Genomic DNA, 14137 nt, shown 5'->3' on the forward strand with positions numbered 1-14137 from the left:
GAAGTTTGCTCTAACCATGGAGGGGCGAGTTAATAGCAAAATTCCCGATAAAATAGACTGTAAGCCAAACACTTCAAGAGAATCCACGAATTTTGAAATTCGATTCCCTCCCACAACGTGAATAAACTTTCGCCGGCTCCACTGTCACTGAAACTTTGGTTAAACTTCGGCCGCTGCCTCGTCCAGGTTTCTAAATAGTGGAGATTTTCATGAATCAATCTTCCAAAAATATTTAAACGAGATTAGTCGGTGATATTTCAGATCCTTTGATTTTTTTTAAAATTGATTTCTTTGACCAGTTGCGACTGGCAAAAGGATCTGCTCGTTTCACCCAACTGTTGCCGGGCAACGTCAGGATGCCGCTCCTTGGAGACGGTTGCCAGGAGACAAGGCGAAGGAAACACAAGGTGGACAGAGGCGAGGAGTCCGCTCATCTGCAGTGATGGACGTGGCGGGCGTGCGAATTTCTCATTCTGTCATAAGTTTCATCGCGACAGAACCTGGAGTGACCTATCGTACAACGCTCACCGTGCAAAATATCAGCAGCGTCTCCAAAGAGGTGCTCATTCGCCCTTTAAAGAACAAGGTAAGGCCGTGAATGAAAAGATCCGACCCTGCCCCGCTCGGCTGCTGGAGGGACTCAAAGGGTCAGGCACCACCCATGGGTAGAAACGTTGCAGGTGGGGGCACTTGACAGTTGACTGAGCAGAGACGCTGCCTGACCTGCTGATCAGAGATGCTATCTTCCAGCATCTGCATTTTTTTGCTTTGTCCCCTGTTCAAATGTGACTGAGAATAGAAGGATTTGACGTACCCATGAAATAGTTGTGATTTACTCATGCGGTTAAACAAGAAAATCTGCAGAGGCTGGGGTCGAGTGACGTTGGGAGAAACTCAGCAGGTCATGTACCAGGCCCGAAACATGAGTTGCCCTTTACTTCCCATAATGCTGTTTGCCCTGCTGAATTTCTCCAGCCCATTACTGTGTTTAAGTTTCTTGGCAGCTGTGGAACATGCCATCATTTCCTTTGGCAAAATCGATATATCCTGCCAACGCTGGCACTGCCAAAAAAAAAACCATGAACGCACTGTGTATTCAACTCCCTTCAAATTGGAAAGGCAGTGGTCTCCCCACCGCGCCTTCACCCGCACCAACTAGTCCATTCAATTTTTCACCTGAACGTACGATAAGAACGTAAGTCGTTACAGTCCTGTTAGAAACAGAATCACCTTTAAAGAAATTGCTCGAGACAAAAATTGAGAACAAAGAGCATTTATTATAACAACAATGCAAAGTTGGGTGCTTCCCCTTACCCTGGGAATACACACATACACTGGGGCTCACCCAACTTTTATACAGTCAATTTCAGTATCAGAGTGCCCTCCCCCTTACATTCTTCTGCCCCCTGGATGGGTTTGGCAGAGGCAATCCTTCCTGCCTACGTGCAGTTTCAGTAGACTTGGAGGACCAGGGGGTATCCTGTCGGTGTCCCTTCATGTCCTTATTCACACCTTCCTGATTCTCGGAGCTACAGTCTCTTGGTATGTCGAGTTGGCTCATCCTGTCTAGGGTTGACTAATTTAATATGTATAACTTTGTAAATCTGTGTAAGGTTAACTAATTAGATATGTAGAACTTGGCACTTCTGTCTATCCAGACTACCTCAACTTCCTACATTCTATTGTTCCTTACCACTCATCTAAGTCTTATGGTGGCTCATTGATCTTGTCACAAAGACTAGAAGATTCTTATGTTAATCGTGCTGACTCTGCTTTCCTGCATCCTAATTCTCATGCTCATCCTGTTTGTACTGGTTACAGCCATTAACTGATGTATGAATTTTAGTTTCCTTCACGTTCATAATTTTAGATCAGTTTTCCCATCTCTCACAGTCGGGATAGAATCCCACAATAATACATTTTTTTAAAGTGCACAAAAAGTAAAGCAGTATCTTTCATTCATTGATTATTCAGGAATCTGATGGCAGCGGGGAAGGCTGCTTTCTTAAGACACTGCCTCTGGTAGATTTGCTTGATGGAGTGAACCCTGGTGCCCATGATGTCACAGGCGTGTTAATCACCCTGTGGAGTTTTTTTTTCTTGACATGAACATTGGCACGTCCATACCAGACAGTGATACAACCCGTCAGAATGCTCTCCACAGTTTCAAGAGTCTTCGGTGACATACCGGATCTCGTTAAACACCTCACAAAGTTTAGCTGCTGGTGATCCTTCTTCATGATTGCATCGACGTGGAGGCTCCAGGACATATCTTTGGAGATGTTGACATCCTAGAATTTAAAATTCTTGACCCTCTCCACAACAGAGCCCTCAATGAGGACTGGTTCATGTTCTCCCAACTCCCTCCTGAAGTCCACAATCATCTTCTTGGTTTTGCTGAGGTTGAGTGCAAGATTGTTGACATTACACCACTCAACCAGCTGATGTATCTTCCTCCTGAACACTTCCTCATTGCCGTTTGTGATTCTGCCGACAACTGTGGTGTCATCAGCAAATTTGTAGATAGCATTGGAATTGTGCCTGGCTACACAGTCGTGGGTTTACAGTGAGTAGTGCAGTGGGCTAAGCACGCATCTTTGAGGTGTGCCTGTGCTGATAGTCAGTGATCAGGAGATTTTGCTTCCAATTTATATTGATGGTGGTCTTCCAATGAGGAAGTCAAGGATTCACTTGCAGAGTGTGGTGCAGAGGCCCAGGATTTGGAGCTTGTTGACCAGCACTGAGCAAGTGATGATGTTGAAGGCTGAGCTGTTTTTGATGAAAAGCTGCTGTATGTATGAGTCGCTGTTTTTTTTAGGTGATCCAGAGTTGAGTTGAGTCTGCTGTGGAGCGATTGTGACAGTAAGTGAATTGCAGTGGGTCCAGTCCTTTGCTTAGGTACATGTTAATAATTCTGGCCATGACCAACTTCTCATAGCATTTCATCACAGTAGATGTTAGTGTCACTGGGTGGTAGTTATTGAGGCAGCTCACTCCAGTCTTCTTGGGCACCAAGGTGATTGATGCCCTTTTGAAGCAGATGGGAACCTCTGACTGCAGCCAAAACTCTGGCTAGTTGGTTGGCACAGATTTTTCAGTACCTTGCTAGGTACGTCGTCCGGGCCTAATGCCTTGCGAGGGTTCACATTCTTAAATGATGTTCTGATGTCTGCCTCAGAGACAGATTCCTCAGGGTCCTCACCCTTTCCAGAGATTTTCGGAGGTGCTATTGGGTTCTCCTTCTCAAAGCGTGCACAGGTGTTCAGCTCATCGGATAATGAAGCATCATCCTTTTGCTTCTCTCCTCGTATGTAGTTGCTGCATGACTAGCTCTGCTCTCTCTGATGTAGTGGCAGAACAAGGAAACTGCAGCTCCTGCTGCAACTCAACAGAAGGCATTTAAAAAGTTTTATTGCGGGTCTGGACTCCCAGCGATGGCATTCTGACTTCCTCAGGGGGTCGCCGCTGGTCTCCCCCCCCACCCCCATATCTTGTTGTTTTTTCATGAAATCACGAAGATAAGCGATTTCTTCAGATTGAAGTGCTTCCTGATGCATTTCTAACAATGGAGTCGTCTTCCTGCATGCTCCCTCTGTTGAAATTGAAAGGCTTTTCAAATCGGAGTCCACTTCTTGGGAACACGCACCTTCTTCCAGAGAACGGGTAATTCCTGCGCCATCCTTCACGGTGAGTAATAGACATTTTTTTTCCAGCTCCCACAGGCAGTCTTTGAAGTTTGGACACTGAAGAGATTAAGCCTGGGGCTGTATCAAGTCGTCTAGGCCTCAAATCTTCAGCACTTCAAAAATGTAACTTCTCCTCTTGAGGTTTAATCTTTTTACCATTAGTGGCCATAATAATTCCTTGATACTTTAAACTAAAATTTAAAAAGTTTAAACTTGAAAAGAAAGAGTTAAAAAGCAGGTACTTAAAAGTCTGGCCAGAGAGGTCGAGATTACACGTCTAGACTCTACGCCATCTTGCCACACCCCCTGCTGCATGACTAGCTGAATGGGCTAATCTTTCTCTTTTGAGTTTGTCATGATGCATGATCAATAGGCAAAAGAGTCGATAAGTAGAGAATGCATGCCCAATAATTGGGTGTTACTGGAATAACTTTCTGCAAATGGCTGACACACAAAAACACACAGACACACATTCTTAATGTGGTTAGCCCCATGAGGATGTGCTGTACCATGTAATGTTCTTGTGCCAGAAGGATATATCGTGAATATAATAATTTTAATGTGCAATACTGATTTGATACCAGGGCTGCCACATTGTACGTGAAGCGTGCAGCTGATGCCTGACAACTTTTTATTGACTACAACACAATTCATCTACCTTCAACTTAATGGAACCAAACAAACATCATCAAACTTTGTGCCCTTGGCCTCAGCATCCTCTTCAATTGTATCCATGGATTCCTATCCTGCAGAATGCAATCAACGACAGTACGTCCTCCACAATCATCCCCAACACTGGGGCTCTGGAAGGCTATGCACTCAGCCAGCTACTATGCTTCCGACATATCCATGACTGGCGAAGGATTGCAGGAACATATCAAAGCACATCTCCCAGAGACACTGGACTCATTTCAATTTGCCTGTAGAAGAATCCACAGATAATGCTATAGCCTTGTCCCTTCACTCTGTTCTGACCCACCTGGAAAACGACACCTCATACACCAGGCTGCTGTTTATTGACCAGCTTGGAGTTTAATATAATCATTCCCCAGCAGCCTGTGGAGAAATTGTCCTTGCTGGGACTCAACACCCCTCTTTGTAACTGAATTCTGAATAGAAAGACTACAATCTGTCTGGTTCTGTACTAGAATGTTGAGCACCAATATGCTGAGCACTGGTGCACCTCAGGGCTGTGTGCTCAGCCCACTCCTGTTCACGCTACTGACCCACGATTGCATCGCCAGATCCATCTCCAACAGTGTCATCAAGTTTGCAGAAGGCACAACAGTAGTTGGCCTCATCAGCAACAGTGATGGGTCACACTACAGAGAAGAGGTGGAAAATCTCATGATATGTCGCGAGAGTAACAACTGAGTCTCAATATGAACAAGATGAAGGAAATGATCATGGACTTTAGGAGGACCAAGAACAACCATCCTACACTACACATCAACAACTCTGTAATGGAGAGAATGGAGAGAATTAAGTTCCTTGGAATTCACTTAACTTGTGATCTATTGTGGACTCTCATCTCATCAATTGTCATGATGGCGCAACAGCCACTGCACTTCCTGTGAAGACTGAAACGGGTAAAGCTACCTGCCACCAATATGTCAATCTTCTATAGGAGCTCTATTGAGAACATCCTGGCTGGGTGCATCACAGTGTGATATGGTTGAGACAGAGAAATGGATCGAAGGTCAATCCACAAGACTACAAGAGTGGCAGAGAGGAACACTGGAGTCTCCCTCCTTCCCATTGATGCAGTAGCAGATTAGCCCCAAGGCTGAGTCTTGTAAGGCTCCTGCTGACCTTGCCCTGCTCCCCTATCCTTTGTTGAATAGAATAAAATGACATTCTTACATTAAATAATTTCTATTAGGGGTCTCCAAAGTGATCGATAAGCGCCGGGGGGTTGATTGAACTTTTGAGGTTGAAAGAATTGTAGACCCCGAGGTCCCCGCTCCTGCCAAGACTGAGGTCTCTGCCTCTTCCCTTGCAGGCCCCAAGGCTTAAGCCTACTCAGCATAATGCTTAATCCGTCACTGCATCAAATTGGTCTATTGGGATCATTGTCTGAAGAGGGTGCGCAAAATCATTGAGGATCCCTTCCACTGTGCATACAGCAACTTTCAGCTGCTTCCTCAGGAGAGAGATACAGGAGGATCAGAAGCACCATCACAAGGCTGAGGAATGAACAGCTTCTTTCCCCAGGCAGTGAGAATAATGAACAACCACATTTGCTATTCTCTAATCCTCTGACACCTCCCTATGGCCAAACAGGATGCAAAAATCATAGCCAACACTCCAGCTATTTCTTTACTCCTTTCCCCAAAGCAGCTTGAGATGCATCTTGTCTGGCCCCAGGGATTTATCAATCTTAATGTTTTTAAGAAGAACCAGCACTTCCTCTCTCCTAATCTCAACATCGTATGGCACACAAGCTTTTTCTATTCTAACCTCACATTACCATATAACCGTTTACAGGAGGGAAACAGGCCATGTCGGCCCTTCAAGTCCGTACATTGAGCAATGTCTTTTTCTCTGGGGAATACTGAATCAAAGTATTCATTTAGGACCTTCCCAAACTTCTCGCCTCCAGGCACATGTTGTCTCCTTCATTCTTAAGCGGCCCTGCCTTCACTCTTATCATCCTTCACGTACGTTTAGAACGCTTTGAGATTAAGTTATCCAGTGAGCCCTTCCTGTTCTTTGCTTCCTAAATCTAAAGTATGCTTCCTTCTTCCTCTTAACTAGTTGCCTCACCTGCTTTGTGAACCATGGTTCCCTTTACCTACCATCTTTTCCCTGTCTCAATGGGACGAATCTATTCAGAGCCCCATATAAGTGGCTCTTAAACATCCTCCACATCACTTCTGTTTTCTGAACATTTGCTCCCAATTTACTCTCCCCAGATTCTGCCTCATCCCATCGTAATTATTTCTTCCCCAATTAAACACGCTCTCATTTTATCTGCTTTTATCCTTGTCCATAACAATGCTGAAGGTCAGGGACAATTCCCTGTGACCACAATTGGTCACAGTCACTGAAATGCTCGCCTCCCTGGTCTGTCACCTGATCAGGTTCATTACCTTCCCGAGATCCAGTGTGACCTCTCCTCTCATTGGGTGGTCCATATACTGTGAAAGGAATCCTTCTGAGACATGCCTGACACATTCTGCTCTATCTACCCCTCTCGCAGCCAGGAGGGGCCAGTCAATATTCGGGAAGTTGAAGTCTCCTAGAACAACAATGCTGTAATGTCTGCATCATTCCAAAATCTGCCTACTAATCTGTTCCTCAGTATGGAGAGGGCTATTTGGGGGCCTATATTCCCAATACAGTAATTGCTCCCTTATTTATGACTTCCACCCACATAGACCTCCCTCTACAGCATTCTCCCTTTCTACAGAAGTGATACTATTCTTTTTAAAAATCTTTTTATTAATTTTCCACAAAAAAGAAAAAAAACAGAATAATAGAAAACTTGAAAAAGTAATATAAATTATCCTTGAATATAACAATCAAGTACTTTCAAGTTAATGCAATATTTCCATATATTGACAGTTACATTGAGTAAGGAAATAAAAAAGTTTATGCATAAAACAAAAAAAATCTAACTCTGATGAAAAAAAGATTTTAAAAAACCCCAAAAAACAAAAACAACTGGTCAATCCATTCTTCGAGTAATTTCAAAGTAAGTAGAAAAGAGATTCTTCCTGAGTAAACACAATGCACTTTGGGAAAAAAAACAAACTGGAAGTGGTTCAATTTTGTTTATTAATTTGAGTCATTCGAAAATATTGAATAAATGGTTGCCAGGTTTTTTTCGAGGTTCAAGGTAGTATCTGTAGAGTGCGTCGAAAAACCAAGGCTTTTATTAACTAGAAGACTGGAGTGTATCACATTTAGGTCGACCAGTCCAGAATGACCTGGTCTGGCGAGGAGCAACCCTTTAAGACCTGCCAGTAGTAGGCATGGCTACGCTCTCAGCCAATCACAGTCATCCAACACTACAATCTGTACATATACACATTGGTGATAGAATCTGTACTCTTCTTTCTTTGGCTTGGCTTCGCACACGAAGATTTATGGAGGGGTAATGTCCACGTCAGCTGCAGGCTCGTTTGTGGCTGACAAGTCCGATGCGGGACAGGCAGACACGGTTGCAAGGGAAAATTGGTTGGTTGGGGTTGGGTGTTGGGTTTTTCTTCCTTTGTCTTTTGTACTATCACAGTATCAAATATCCGTCTTCTAATGTTTTCCAATTCTAAACATGACATAATGGAGGAAAGCCATTGAAGTAAAGTAGGCGGATTGCAATCTTTCCATTTGAGTAATATAGCTCTGCTTGCCATCAACACTGAAAAGGCTACTGTCCTTTGGGCTGAAGCAGATGCAAAGCCTGATCCCAATACTATGATCCCAAAAATAGCTGTGAGTAAGTTTGGCTGTAAATCTAGGTCCAACACTTAAGCTAAAGTTTCAAAAACACCTTGCTAAAAATTATCTAACTTTGTACAGGACCAAAACAAAATGGCCTCTTTGGATTTACATATATTATAGCGAACATGCTAATCGAGTGAAAAAATGGGGCCAGCAGTCGATGAGCTCATTGGAACTCGTGAACTTTATTTTGACTAGCACACTGCCACTTTTAAAGCATTTGAAGCTCCCACCCCTGCACATTGGAAACCATGTCAGTGAGACATAATGCTACCTGCATGCGGGCCCCGAGCTTCTAATGTAAAAGAAGGCTGTGCGATGACATCTTTGATGTGGCTGCTCCGATGGCGCGAGCGTAACATATGGAACTGGTGTGCCTGGTCATCAAATATGTGTGTTGCCACACAACCCCACCCACTGCCCCCAAAAACCAGCATTCGTGTTTGCCTTGCACAAAGTTTGTACTGTTTTTTGGCTATGCGCCCTCAAGAAATCTGCCTCCAGGAGTGGTTTTTCCATTGAGGCAAGTGTGAAAACCCAGTTGAATGTCTCACTTCCAAACTGAATTGCCACCCTTCGCTTTCTGGAGGTTCTTATAGAGCTGTTGTTGACAGCTCGCAGGGTGGGGACCACTCTGTCTTATATGGGTTTCAAGTGCCCTTGGCAGAATGACGCTGATTTCTGGACACTATGACCCCTGTGTCAACGAGAAACCTTTGGCCCAAGATCTTAACACAAACATGTGGTTAGCCAGCTGCCAAAGCCATCAGTGGAGGTTGGCCGTGGCATTTCCCAGAAATGAGCAGGGTTGTCGGCATTTGCAGGAGCAGGTGTCTGCTCCCTACCTTTGATGGTAGAAACACTATTTGCTGTCTGTTCCTTTGGTCATTTTCTGGGGGCATTGTTGGTCTCGGGACGAGCAGGGCCTGGTCTGTGGTTCAGTCTGAGGTCTGGCCAGCTGAATGATGGTGGACACATTTTCTTGTTTGGTACGCCAGAGGATGTCTGCTTTGGCTGCGACTTTTCTGGGGTTGCTGAAATCTGCATCAGCCAGCAGCAGCTGAATATCATCAGGCAACTGCTCGAGAAAAGCCTGTTCGAACATGAGTTAGGGTTTGTGTCCTACCACCAGCATGAGAATCTCGTCCATGAGGGCAATGGCGTTCTGTCTCCCAGGCTGTCCAGGTGCATGTGCCTGGCTGCCCTCTCGTGACCAGAGAGCCAGACGTGTTGATGAGTAATGCTTTCAGCACATTGTATTCACTTTCCTCCGATTGGGGCCTGGATGAAGTCGTCTATCCTGGCTGTGGTCTCCTGGTCCAAAGAGATGACCATGTGGTAATACTTGGTAGAGTCAGAAGTGATTTGTTTAATCTGGAATTGTGCCTCTGCTTGTCCAAACCATGTGCGGGGTCATAGTGTCCAGGAAGCAGGCTGTTTTAGCGCAACTGTACTTACTGCTGTAGTGTCCATATTGAGTCATCCTAAAAAAGGTTTGGACTCATCAGGGTCACAAATGTAGCGAGAATGCCAACCAAGTGAAAGAACGAGGCCAGAAATCAGTGGGCTCAATGGAACTCATTAACTTTTTTTTTGAATAGCGTGATGTCGCTTTTAAAGCTTTCAAAGCTCTCACCCCTGTGTGCCAGAAACCATGTCATTGCACACATGTGGGCCTCAAGCTTCTACCGGAAAAGAAGACTGCGTGATGCCATCTTTGATGCGGCTGCTCCTGTGGCACACACATAACACACGGAGCCGATTCACCTGGCCTTCAAATATGTGTGTCGCCACACTATCACAATTAGGAAAAATACGTGCCAATCTGTCTAAAGACATATATGCCCTATGCACTACCTTGAATGGATTAAAAAAGTGACAGGTACAAATTGAAGAAGTATTGACAAGTTGAAAATTTCTTTCATCAGAAAATTGGTGCTCAAATTCCAGTTCCCAAGCACCTTTAATTTTATCATTGGATAAAGGACATAAATTAAGTAAGCTGTTATAAATATTAGCTATCAATCCATTTTGAGAAGGATTTACTTGAAGAGTATCAATTAAATTAGTTGAAAAAGCAAATGGAAAATTTGGCAGAAAAGAGTATAGCAAACTCCTAATTTGAAAATATCAAAGAAGACGTGAACTTTTCAGCTAATTGATCAAATGACATTGAACAATTTCCTTCAAACATATCAAGAAAGGTTATTTATTATTCCTCTATCTTTCCATAGGGCAAAAACTTGGTCAGATGATGTCTTAAAAAAATAATTGGAATAAATTTTACTGGACAGTAGAAAATTATTTAAATCAAAAAAACTTAGGAAATTGAAACCAAATCCTCAATGTATGCCTGAGAATTGGATTAAAATCTTGTTTGGATACTTCAAAACAAAAGGGAGAGAAGTACCTCATAGAGAAGTTAAAGAGTATCCTCTAACCGAATTCTTCTTCAATTCTATCCATAAAGGACAATCTTGCATCTCAGAATAGTAAGTCCAAAATGTAATGTATCATTTATTAATTGCCCATTAATAAAACCTGAAATTTGGTCATGCCATACCACCATCTTTTCTCATTTTCTGTAGTAATAATTTAACCAACAGTAATAATTTAACCAACATTCTATTATTCCACATATAAAATGATATTTTAGAATCTAATTTGTCAAAGAATAATTTAGGGATGAAAGTTGGGATAGCTTGAAATGTATATTAGAACTTTGGTAAGGTTAGCATTTTAATTGCATTAATTCAACCTACTAATGACAACATCAATGGTGACCATTTCGATAACATTTGTTTCGCATAATCAATGAAAGGGAGATAATTATATTTGTTTAAAGTGATACTATTCCTGACCAAAAATGCTTCTACCCACCCCCCCCCCCCCCACCCCACCTCTTCCCTCCCATCCTATTTCTTTTAAATCATCTAAACCCTGGTACCTGCATCAGCCAATCCTGTTCTACCATCAGCCAAGTCTGTAATGACCACATAGTAATTCCATGTGCTGATCCATGCTCTAAGTTTATCTCCTTTATTTCTAATACAAGAATACCCTGCTTTACGAATACTCACTTTACGCAAATTCCCTTTTATGAAGAAACCTGTGTTCGCTTTTATGAAAGGATTTTTCACTTTTACAAAAATGTGGCTGGTGGAGTTGTCACAGAACGGCTAGCGGGGCTATTAGTGTACGGCCGGTGGGGCAGTTACAGGGCGACCGGCAAGGCTGTCAGCGCATGGCTGGCAGGGCGGCCATAGGGCAGCCAGTGGGGCTGTTAGCGTGTGGCCAGTGGGGCAGTCTCAGGGCAACTGGCAAGGCTCTCAACACACTGCTGGTGGGGTGGTCACAGGGCTGTCGGTGGGCTGTCAAAATTTGCTGCCTTACTGATTCTGGTAAGTGAAACTGCACTGTACATACATTATTTCTCCTTTATTTATCATATTATTCATGCTTTTACTCAATGTTAGTGTTATTTTAGGTTTTATGTGTTATTTGGTATCATTTGGTGGGATATCTTTTGGATTTGGGAATGCTCAAAATTTTCTTCCCATAGAAATCAATGGTAATGCTTCTTCACTTTATGCCATTTTGGCTTACAAAAGGTTCTGTAGGAATGCTCTAGTTTCGTAAAGTGGGATATACCAGTACTCCATGCATTGAAATAGACACATTTCAAACCCTCCAACTGACTATATTTATGCTTTCTCCCCTGCGTGTCTGTCCTCACAAATCCACAGGACATTGCATCATCCTTTCCACCTTCTGCCCTGTTCTCTGGCCTCACATTCTGATTCCCATCTCCCTGCCAAACTAGTTTAAACCCTCTACAACAGCTCTAGTAAATCTACCTGCCAGGATATTGGTACCTCTCCAGTTCAGGTGCAGCCTGTCATTTTTGTACAGGTCCAATCTTCATCAGATTCCACAAATCTGAACCCCTACCTGGTGCATCAACTCTTCATCCATGCATACATCTTCCATAACTTCCTATTCCTACCCTCACTGGTGCAGCACAGGCAACAATCCTGAGATGACTTTCCTTGAGGTGCTGTTTTTTAACTTCCTAACTCCCTATATTCTCTCTTCAGGACCTCGTCCCTACTCCTATCTGTGTCATTGGTAAACAACAGGGACTTCAGAAAGCTGTGGACTTGATCAAAAATGACCCTGACCCTGGCACCTGGGAGACAACATACCATCTGGGAGTCTCTATCTCATTGACAGAACCTATCTATTTGCGTAACGATCGAATCCCCAATCACTATCACTCTCCTCCCCTCTTCCCTTCTTAGTCAAAGGGCCAGACTCGATTCCAGAGACCTGACCACTATGATTTGTCCTTGGTAGATTGTCTCCCACAACATATCCAAAAAGGTATAATTATTGTTGGGGGGAACCACCTCAGGAATGTTCTGAGCTGACTGCCTATTCTCTTCCCTCTCCTAACAGTCACCCAACAAGCTTCCTCCTGCCTTTTGGGGGTGACTGTCTCTCTGTTGCTCCTTTCTATCATCCCCTCTGCCTCCAAAATGATCCAGAGTTCATTCAAGTCTTGCTCCATTTCCTTAACTCAAGTGTATAAGAAGCTGCAGCCGAATGTTCCTTTTCTCTCAGTGGTGTCATTGTTATGGGCAATTATGTACTCTCAAGATTTCCCACATCCTGCAATTGGAGTATTCCTCTGCTTTTGCTGCCTGCAATTTCCATGACCTATTCTTTGTTAATATGCAGAGATCTTGCCTAACTTTACCTTACCTGAAAGAAGCATGTCCTTTCGACACAAAGCCTCAAACAACCACTTATTACACTGGACTACTCACACACTGATCCTTGATCTGAACTCTTCAGCCAGGGGAAGCCAACTCCTCAGTTCCAAGTCCAACTCTCAATGTAATTTTCATTGAGGTCACCTCTCATTGGAAGAAATAGATGAACTCTCAGAAGACAGGATACCTTGCATAGTTGATTTCATAGGGGTACTAATCCAGAAACTAATCTTCACACTTCTCTTGATTGCAAGTATATTTTTCAGGAAAGGAGTCAAAAATTATTCCTTAACATTTCAGGTGTGGTAAACCCAAGGCCCTTTGTTATTGTAATAAGATATTTTTCATGTTCTCAAATCCTCTTGCAATATAGGCCAACATACCATTTACCTTTCAAAGTCTTTGCTGCATTTATGTTGATTTTCATTGTGCAATTACACCTTGGTCCCTTAAAATGTTAACATTGAAAAAATATCTCACCATTTAAATAATACAGAGGATTTCTATTTTTTCCACCCAAGTGGAGAACCTCGCATTTTAATTTTAGCTGGATCTTGTTTCCACTCACTTAGCTTGCTTCTTTTATTTTCCTCATTCTCATCACTGATATAATTCCCACTTACTTTCACGTCATCAGCAAATTTATAATATTACATATAGTGCCCACTGCTGAATTGTTGATGAAAGCTGTGCCCATGGTATAACAGGAAACATACTAGCATGGGTGGAGCATTGATTGATTGGCAGGAAGCAGAGTCAGTAATCAGGGATCATATTCTGGATGGCTGCCTATTGCTCTTGGTGTTTCACAGGGATCGGTGTTGGAGCTGCTTCTTTTTATATTGTGCATGAATTATTTCAATTATGGAATGAATAGCTTTGTGGCCAATTTTACAGATGATGTGAAGGTTGGTGGAGGAGTAGGTAGTGTTGAGGAAACAGAGAATCTGCAGAAGAATGAGCAGAGAAGTGGTAAATGAAATGCAATGTTGGAAAGTGCATGGTTGTGCACTTTGGCAGAAACAATAAACAGGCCGACTATTTTCTAAATGTCGAGAGAATTGAAAATATCCAGATGCAAAGGGATCTGGGAGTTCTTGTGCAGAATAGCCCAGAGGTAAACTTGCCAGTTGAGTCAGTGATGAAGAAAGCAAATGCAATGCTGGCATTCATTTCAAGAGGAATAGAATATAAGCACAGGGATGTGATGTTGAGGATTTAGAATGTACA

The 14137-nt window shown here is 43.1% G+C and overlaps 1 protein-coding gene across 5 annotated transcripts in view; it reads left to right on the top strand.

Annotated features, from left to right (window-relative positions):
* Nucleotides 1–14137, top strand: part of LOC138738909 (cilia- and flagella-associated protein 47-like) — a 614550-nt gene that overhangs the window by 92701 nt on the left and 507712 nt on the right. For 3 of the 5 annotated variants that reach the window (XM_069890088.1, XM_069890089.1, XM_069890091.1), the window contains exon 1: nt 381–586. The exons of 1 other annotated variant lie outside the window; for it this stretch is intronic. In XM_069890088.1, the coding sequence (XP_069746189.1) occupies nt 443–586 (144 nt within the window). In that variant the 5' untranslated portion in view covers nt 381–442. Of the gene's footprint in view, nt 1–378; nt 587–14137 lie in introns of those variants that run through there. One more of the 5 variants, XM_069890093.1, reaches the window with a different exon arrangement.

Source organism: Narcine bancroftii, chromosome 7 (genome assembly GCF_036971445.1).
Source record: "Narcine bancroftii isolate sNarBan1 chromosome 7, sNarBan1.hap1, whole genome shotgun sequence".
Lineage (NCBI taxonomy): Eukaryota > Metazoa > Chordata > Chondrichthyes > Torpediniformes > Narcinidae > Narcine > Narcine bancroftii.